The 9,008-nt window shown below is 44.1% G+C and overlaps 1 protein-coding gene across 9 annotated transcripts in view; it reads right to left on the bottom strand.

The window, feature by feature from the left end:
- The window catches only part of AMBRA1 (autophagy and beclin 1 regulator 1), a 180,136-nt gene that overhangs the window by 30,225 nt on the left and 140,903 nt on the right, over positions 1 to 9,008 (bottom strand). For all 9 annotated transcript variants that reach the window (XM_017529301.2, XM_017529302.2, XM_037738848.1 and 6 more), the window contains 2 exons: positions 6,865 to 7,053; positions 5,776 to 5,930 (listed from right to left, as the gene is read on the bottom strand). In XM_017529301.2, the coding sequence (XP_017384790.1) occupies positions 5,776 to 5,930; positions 6,865 to 7,053 (344 nt within the window). The remainder of the gene's footprint in view (positions 1 to 5,775; positions 5,931 to 6,864; positions 7,054 to 9,008) is intronic.

Here is a 9,008-nt window from a genome sequence, read left to right as displayed (position 1 = left end):
TGATCCACCCGCCTCGGCCTCCCAAAGTGCTGGGATTACAGGCTTGAGCCACCGCGCCCGGCCTCCAAGTTTTTTCTATTTTTTTTCCTTGAGATGGCATTTTGCTCTCATCGCCCAGGCTGCAGTGCAATGGCACGATCTCGGATCACTACAACCTCCACCTCCCGGGTTCAAGTGATTCTCCTGCCCCAGCCTCCTGAGTAGCTGGGATTACAGGCACCCGCCACCATGCCCAGCTAATTTTTGTATTTTTAGCAGAGACGGGGTTTCACCATGTTAGCCGGGCTGGTCTCAAACTCCTGAACTCAGGTGATCCACCCACCTCAGCCTCCCAGAGTGCTGGGATTACAGGCATGAGCCACCGTGCCCCAACCTCTATGGTTCATTTTAATGAACTTAAAATAATAATGATCATCATCATCATTAGCTATCATTAGTCTCTGTAAGGATTGCTACCAAATGATATAAAAGAAAACAAGACACCTAATGTTTCTTTTCAGAGACAGTAAGAGATAGAGTGAGAATAAAAGGGGAAAGGAAAAAGACATATTGACAGGTGAGGTCTAGGTGGAATCATAGTGCACAGAGTCATCCGGAAGGCTTGTTAAAACATACATGGCTGGGCCTCGCCTCCAGAGTTTCTGACTCAGCAGATCTCAAGTGGGGCTGAAAATCTGCGTTTCTAATAAGTTCCCTGGTGATGCTGATGTGGTCCCCTGGGAGCACACATTGAGAGCTGCTGCACAATCGGATTTGGGTAGGCTGTACGTCTATAAAAAACGGTTAACAGGCCAAGCACAGTGGCTCATGCCTGTAATCCCAGCACTTTGGGAGGCCAAGGCAGGCGGATCACCTGAGGTCAGGAGTTTGAGACCAGTCTGGCCAACATGGTGAAACCCTGTCTCTACTAAAAATACAAAAATTAGCCAGGAGTGGTGGCAGGCACCTGTAGACCCAACTACTTGGGAAGCTGAGGCAGGAGAATCACTTGAGCCCGGGAGGCAGAGGTTGCAGTGAGCTGAGGCTGTGCCACTGCATTCCTGCCTGGGTGACAGAGAGACTCCATCCCCTCCCCCTCCCAAAAAAAGGTAATAAATCTGCTTTCCTTCCCTGATGCCTGGAACCTGTTGAGGGTAAAGGAGATACGTATTGCTAGCACTCTAGAGGGAGAAGGGGTATAAAGGGATAGTCCCCTACCAACCGACAAAACTCTTAGGTCAAGAAGAGGAGGCTGAGGACAGACACCTAAGAGAGAAGAAGGCGAAGGGAGAGGGGAAGAGGAGGAGAGTGAGAGAGATGGATACTTTCTTTCCAATGTGTCCTACAAACTATTGATCTTTCTGGGTAACACTCAACCTTGGCTACCATTTTACCACACAGCCACAAAGAAAAAGCTTTCAATAAAATTGACCCTTAGGTATTGGAGGCTTTCCCTTAAAGACCACAGCACTGTTCCAGGGAGAACAGGGAGCTTAACCACTTGCTATTCCAGAGCTTCCTCCCCAACCCAAGTCAAATGAAGGTGTCCTTAGTCATCCCTTCTGTCAATAAAATGACCCGAGAGAAAAGCAAACTACTCCTGGTGAGATTCGAGTTCCTAGTGCCTCCAGGACCTGCAGGGATTAGGCAATGAGAATCTTTTTCACTTCTTACTAAACCACTTATGTGCCTACAATCTCCACTTATTGGGAGGTGGGAGTGGTCCATGTTAACTTGTGTGTTGAAAGCACAAATCCTTATTCTTCTTTCTAGCTCAAAATGCTCTAGCATCGCCCTCATGTCCCTGAACCTCCCTGCCTAGTTGCAGGCTTCTGCCCCTATTCCTATGTAACACAGCACTTACTGAGATACAAACTAGAAGAACAATGTGATATATGACTCTTTCTGGTTTCAGAAGTAATTCTGTATTTTTGTTATTATGCTTTCACTTGGTTACAACCAAAGTTATTGTACTGTGTGAGTTGCCACTATTTTAGAAAATTAATTGCAGTTCTCTGTTACAATATTGTGCCTGGTTCCAATTAGAAAATGAAAGCCGAGAGGGAACACAGGCAGTTTAGTGTTTTGAGAATTCAGAAAAACTTCAGCTCAGCAGCCTCTAAAAGCCTAACCTAAAAACAAAACAAAAATTAACAAAAAGCCCTCTCTGGTTCAAGTAAAAGGGAATCAGAGAGAAAATAAGACTCTGAGTCATAGAGAGTAGCATATCCAGTCTGGAGGAATTGCAAATGGACAGTGGGAAGGGAGAGAGAGAATATATGCCCAGTCTTACCTGATTTACCCATCATTAAAATTGGGAGGATTAACATGGTAAACAGAGAAGGGAAAGATCAAAAGGACCCTAGATCCTAGAAATCAGGACAAAAATTAAAATGAGTCAACATAAAGAAAAGGCTCCAGCACATACAGCTATTCAAGGGAGAAACCTGGAAAGCATCAACAGCCAAGAAAAGATGGGAGGTGAAGCAAAGACAGCCAAAAAGCTGAGTTTGGTAGGAAATAGAACACAAACACCACTGTGCCTGCAACATAATTAGCAAAGAATCAAAGCACCATGCACAAAACCACAATGGCAAGTAGACCTGAGACTGATTCTGCCTTGCTGAGAAGGCTGAGGGCAGACACCTAAAACGAAGGAAAGCTTGTTTTAAAAATACTAACCCTGGGTCCCTCTGGCTCCCATTCTTATTCTGATTTTAGGTTTGACACAGATCTGTATTTTAATAAGGACCCCATGTAGTTCTAATGTAAGTTGTCCAGGAACCACAGTTTGAGAAGCACTGATCCAGAGGTCTGAAGAACTGCTTGGAGTAGGTGCATCAAGGCTAATAGCAATTAGCAATTCATTTTCAGAAGAGTTTTCATATGGGATTGTGTCAGAGATCATCTCTTGGGGAGAGATGTCACTTAGTGCCATCTTAAAATAAATCAATGCTCTGGAGGATGTTCTCCTGGGAATGTCTGTTGGCCCAACACATTTGCCTTTCTGTACATTACCACAGTGAATTCCAAGAGGTAACACCAGAGAAAAGGGGAATTCAGGGTAGCAAAGCTCTAGGACAGGCCCATTATCCACTAAAGCATTCCTTCGTGGCCAGAGCTTGACATTACAGATGGACACACCCACCTATACTTACCTGTACAAAGAGGGAGATGCTGTACTGTCCCATTAAACCCTCACTCCCTGTTCTCAGACAAAAATTCACTTCTTGTCTTATACTGTGATAGAGCACAGCTATCCAGAAAAGCTGGTGTCTTCCCTTTCACCAGTCACTGAATTCAGGGACATTTGCTGAGTGCTTTGGTTACCTTTGGACATAAGGGGCAACAAAGACCTGGAAAACCAGAAACCTTTCTGTAGCATGGGGGTTTAAAGTCAGACTGGGTGGACATGAGGTTGAGCTAAACCTTTTTCAGATGCCTTGATCCTGTCTGTCTCTTGGGTGACAGGAACATTTCCCAAATGGGAACTTTCTAGGTATTTCAGCTCCTTTTCTTAATGCTTAGAGGCAGATGGTACCCCTACTGAAAATCAAAAAAGGCTCACTGGGCAGCCTGGCAGTAGCTCCAGTCACCAAGGTGCTGGCTAGCCTAGCCGCCTGTGCCCGTTAGCAGGACGGCCACGAACTGACTGGATTACCACATCTCCTCAGCAGAGTTCTCTAACCGCATTCCCTGAGCTGCCAGCCCCATATGTGACAACAGATCCCACCACCTTGGCTCCTGCTTTGTAACTGTTGTCTTCTGCCAGATGTTTCTGGCTACTTATGGAAAAGTGAAACTGTGCTAGTACTGGCAGGCTATGTGCAGGAGTTAGGCAAGAGCCCTGTTTTACAAGAGAGGCTAGAGAGGTCTGTCAGAGCTACTGAAATCAGATCCTGTCTCTTATTGATTATAAACAATTATTCCCAATTAGGCTGGAAGGTTTAGAAGAGCAGCTGTTGGGACTGGGATTCCAGGTGGCGAAAAGCAGAGACCAGGTACTTTTACCAGCCAAGTCTGCTCAAGAAAAGCAAAAGATTTAAATGAAAACTCAGCTTCCATCCTCAAATATCTAGATAAGAAAATAGGCTTGATGAACATCCCACAATGACTTCTCCTACTCACCCAATGTCAAATATTTCTAGCCATACTGAATTCAAGATCAGAACTTTCTTGTCATTGTGATATCAAGAGCAGGAATGACTTGTTTCCCTCTCAGAAGCTTGGTGGGCCATGATGTTATGTTATTACCCATCATTGGTTCTGCTAGTTGCCACCTAGAAATGATAAGGAGGATGCTTTTTTTTTTTTTTTTTTTTTTTTTTTTTTTTTTTTTTTTTTTTTTTTTTTTTTTTTTTTTTTTTTTTGAGATTCTCTTTCATTCATTCACGTTCTACTAAGTGTTAGGTTCCCTATGAAGTTCTTGGACTTCATTAAGATAAAACAGACACAGTCTCTGCTCTCAAGGAGCTCAGAGTCCAGGAGAGGAGAGTGACATAGAAACAAATAACTGCAGTTTGGTGTGACAAGTATTGACATGAGTGTGTCAGGGGTACAATGAAAGCAGAAGGGGGAATGACCGGTTCTATTAAGAAAGATGCCACAGAAAGTGAAAAGCTTGCAAGTAGTTGGAGATGGGGGACAGGAGGGCAATCCAAATAAAGGTACCCTGGCAAGAAGGAACTTTGTCAAATTCAAGAAGCTTGGAAAGTGGTTCAGTGTAATTAGCCAGAGGATATCTGTAAGAGACAGGAGGGAAAAGAGGCTGGAGAGGAGAGGACCACACCGTGCCACCCATTTTCTATCACTTTGTACATAATGAGTTCTATCTCTAGTTATTTCTTTAAAACAAATGCTTCCCATTCCAGGCATTCAACAACCATCTACATGCACAGCACTAAATGAGGGACCCTAAGGGATATCCCCCTAAGAAGCTTACACTGAAACGAATTGGGTGGATTAAACATATACACCACACAGCTAAAGAAGACAAAAAACAGACCAACAAGGACATCAAACTATAAATGGTACAGACTGCACCAAGTATTAAGGGAATTCACAGGTTCTTAGCTTCCGACAAAGCTTAAATACTATCTAATTAGATAACTGTTGAAATGCTTGACTCCCCTTGACAAAACCCTGGCTAAATGAGCACCCATGGGATGTGGGAAGCTCACTCAGGCACATTAGTCTGGCTGAGGTCAAAAGGCCACAAACCACAGGATGTCCAGAAGGCTTTTATGGCAATACAAGAGAGACACACCTCAGACAAGAGAGGGTCCTAGATAGGACCTTTTCTCCACTGGTGCAGTGGATGGGATGATTAAGAATACAGCAGCTGCCTAAAGTCTTCACCTTCCCTCGTAATTATAACCCACAGAAAAGAACATTTCATGGCATTCTATGACTTTTTACAGCTTGTTTCCGTAAAAAAGAAAAGAAAAGAAAAAAAAAACTTTAAAAATAAGCATTTCACCAAGTTCTTTATGCATCTCCAGATTAAAAGTTTCATGCAGAGGTAAGGAAGTATTCAGTTTATCTGAAGATACTTTCAGGTCTCTGGGGAATGCAGCACATATTCTGGGCTGTGAGAAAATTCCTGCCTTTGATAGCCCAGAGCTTCTACAAATGAAGCCTGCTGGTCATAGATGGGCTTGATTGGAGCTGCTCCTTACTCCTTATGATTGTGTGATAGCTCTGGTCCTGGCTGGGAGATCACACCACTGTCCCTCACTACCCTTCCAAGCCTAGGAGACCTGCCATACAGTTGAAGGCACAAGCAATGGCACTCACCCTCATGGAGGTCTCTCCACCATGGGCCTGTTGCAGCCTGAAGACCTGGGCCACCATGTGCTCTGTGGAGGGGTGCAGCAGGATCCTTCGTGAGGCCAAGCCCACCATTACATATCTGCCCATTGGGGACAGGCTCACCGAAATGGCATTAGGACCTGAGAGCCAACAGAACAGAGAGATATTTCCTAGTATTCTTGCCATTCCAAGGAAACAACTCTAACTCTCACTCTTCTCTTTTTCTCCTATCTTCATATTCACTTGCTCATCCTGGGGTTATTTCACAGGACGGTGGTGAGTAGTGCGATAAGAAGGTATATACATACTGAGTTGGCCAAGGGCCCTGGACACTAGGTTGAGCTAACCCTTGTTGAGATGCTTTGATTCTGTCTATATGTTTGATATATAGAAGTACTTAATAAATGCTAGCCATTGTTATCATATAACCCATTTTTAAAAACTGGTAACATCCTGTAATTACTATTTTGAAACCCACTTTTTTCATTAAATACATTATGAACACTGTTCTATAAGAGCATTTTAAGGGCCAGTGGAGCAATTCTATCACTGCACCATCATTTGTTTAGGCAACTCTTAAAAAAAAAAAAAGAACAAAACAACACTACTTAAATTCAACCCAAGGTGACACCAGCAAAACAAAACAAAACACCCTCAAGGCAACAATTCGACATTTTTCTGTATGGTAACCCTGCTGTGAACACCCTTGTATGTAAAGCTTTGCACAGTTTTCTGATTATTTCCTTAAAAGGTGGACTGCTGGATCAAAGAGCTCACACATTTTAGGAGGCTTGAAATACACAGTCCCAAACTGTCTTGGCATGTGTGTGTGCCATTTATTCCTGGCCATCGTAACAGGAGCATGAGGTAGGACTCTAATCCTGAGATTCTTCTGCAATGTTACTAGCCAGGTAGCCAGGACTCCTGCAAAGCCATCTCTCTCTGGCCTGTGCCCCAGTGAAGGTAGGGGCAGTATATGACCATTAGTCCCACCCAAGCCATGCCTCACCTAGGAATGACCATGCCAAGGCACCAGCGTCCCTCTGTCATTAGGTTGGGCTTCCTATCCCTTACCAAATCGCTTGGTGTAGAGCATTTCGCCCAGGTTATGGGGGGCCAGGGAGTACACTGCCAGGATCCCTTCATCGGGAAAGCCCCTCTGACTGCTGGGGATGAAAGCTGCCAGGAGCTGGCCATCTGCAGAAATGTCACAGCTGGCATCATTGTAGATCTTGCAATTCTGCACCAGCACATTCATGGAGGCTGCATCAAAGAAAGAAAAGCGGATAAGAAACTCTGGAGTTGATACTGTGAAAATTCTGGGGCCAAAAATTTAAGGGCCTTCCTAAGGTCCTGAACCTTGTCTAGAAATGCTAAAGGATACCTTCCCATTCAAACTAAAATGTCAAATGAACAAAACATAGGAGGCGAGTAAGATATGTCTCTTCTCCCACTTTAGTAGGAAACTACAGGATAGTCAGCACCACCACAACCACCTGCTGAGTCTTAGTTCATACTTAGGAAACATCGCTTGAGAGATTAGATAAGGAAAAAGTTATTAAAAATTATTCCTAGAGAACCATTTAACAGCTGCTATTGTCCCAGATATCAAAACTAAGATAAATGAAAATCCAAACCCACTGGTTCCAAGGAAAAGGTGATACAGGTAGAGCTTTCTTGGGGCAGGAGCCCTATTCAACACCTGTTATGTGACCTTAGAGAAGAAAGTCATTTCACAAATTTGTGTCTTACTTTCTCATTTATGAGAAAGAGAACTGGAACATCTAGAGATCAGTTTTCTGGAACAGCTCCTTCCTAATACTAACCTCTAACTCTACCAAGAGAGGACAAAGAACAAAGCCCAGCTGCGGCTGGATGGCCAGGGCTCTTTTCATTTCCCACTATGCTCTATGCCAATGTCCATGGCAGCCCTAGTCTACACTTAGCAGTTACTGAGAACAAAGTGCAGCGTCAGGCAGGCAGCAGGCTCAGCCTGGTAAGGTGGCAGGATTTGAGGGTGGAGGAATGTCTGTTGGTGAGGAGCATCCACTCCACACGATAGGACCAATGCGATGTTAACTGGCACTGTGCCTAAAGGCCTTGTTTCGGTTTTCATTTGAATCCCTCTCTGAGTCCCACTGTGTGATTCCCTGCCAGGAGGTGGTGGCCTACCCTTGATGTGAGCATAGAACAAGAGTGGCCACATCATGGCCCCAGGCAGAATGGCACAACACATTCAAACTGACCAAGCTCCTCTGGGTTTTGTCTCATTTAGATCTACCACAAGCAAAGAAAGTTTTTACTGTTTCTCTTATTTTAAGGAGCTGTCCACTGACAGAGGCATCCTGGTAATTTTTTAAAAGCCAAGCTCAGCTGCCCTCACCAGAGTCCAGGTGATCTACTACAGTAAGCCAAAAAAACCCTAAAGGGCAACTTTCTCTAGGAAATTACCTCAAGAGAAATAAAACAAGGAATTGTTCTTTCAGAGGCCTCCAGGCTTATGCAATCTCACTTAGTGATTTGTAAAACTCTATTTGTTCTCCTTTTCCTGTGTGCTGCTAACGAAGCTACAGAGATGACCGTGTATATCGAAAAAGGCATCAGAACACACTGATTAGGCTATTGTGCCAACTCGGGGGCTGACACCTACAGCATCATTACACATAAAGCCAAGCAACAACCACAAGGATGGTTCTGTTTGCTAACTAATAAAATAATGACATCCAAATACTCATTGCTATCACCATTAGGCCTTTCTACTGCTCAACTCCCAACCCACCATCTGTTCTAGCCTGTAAGGCTAGATTTATCTAGTTAGCACGGGGACCGTCTGCTATTTACTCAGGGTCCCAAGCCCTTTGCCAAAAAAAAAAAAAAAAAGGCAATATCCCTCTCCATTTCTGGATCAACACAAGAATCCAGTTGGGCATACAGAACCAAAGAAACTGGGAGAAGTTTCAGAAGTGAGACCATCTTGGTTTTCTAACTCTGAGGCTGACAATGCTCAGATAAATAAAAAGAAACTTAACGATTTACACTCTAACCACCAAAAGCAGGAAGAGAAAGAAAATAAAGAAATCATAAATATTTTTTTTTTTTTGAGACGGAGTTTCGCTCTTGTTCCCCAGGCTGGAGTGCAATGGTGCGATCTCGGCTCACCGCAACCTCTGCCTCCTGGGTTCAGGCAATTCTCCTGCCTCAGCCTCCTGAGTAGCTGG

Source organism: Cebus imitator, unplaced genomic scaffold, assembly GCF_001604975.1.
Source record: "Cebus imitator isolate Cc_AM_T3 unplaced genomic scaffold, Cebus_imitator-1.0 Scaffold58, whole genome shotgun sequence".
In the NCBI taxonomy this organism is placed as follows: domain Eukaryota; kingdom Metazoa; phylum Chordata; class Mammalia; order Primates; family Cebidae; genus Cebus; species Cebus imitator.
Note: the sequence above shows the minus strand (reverse complement) of the source record. Positions and strands in the feature narration are given on the sequence as shown.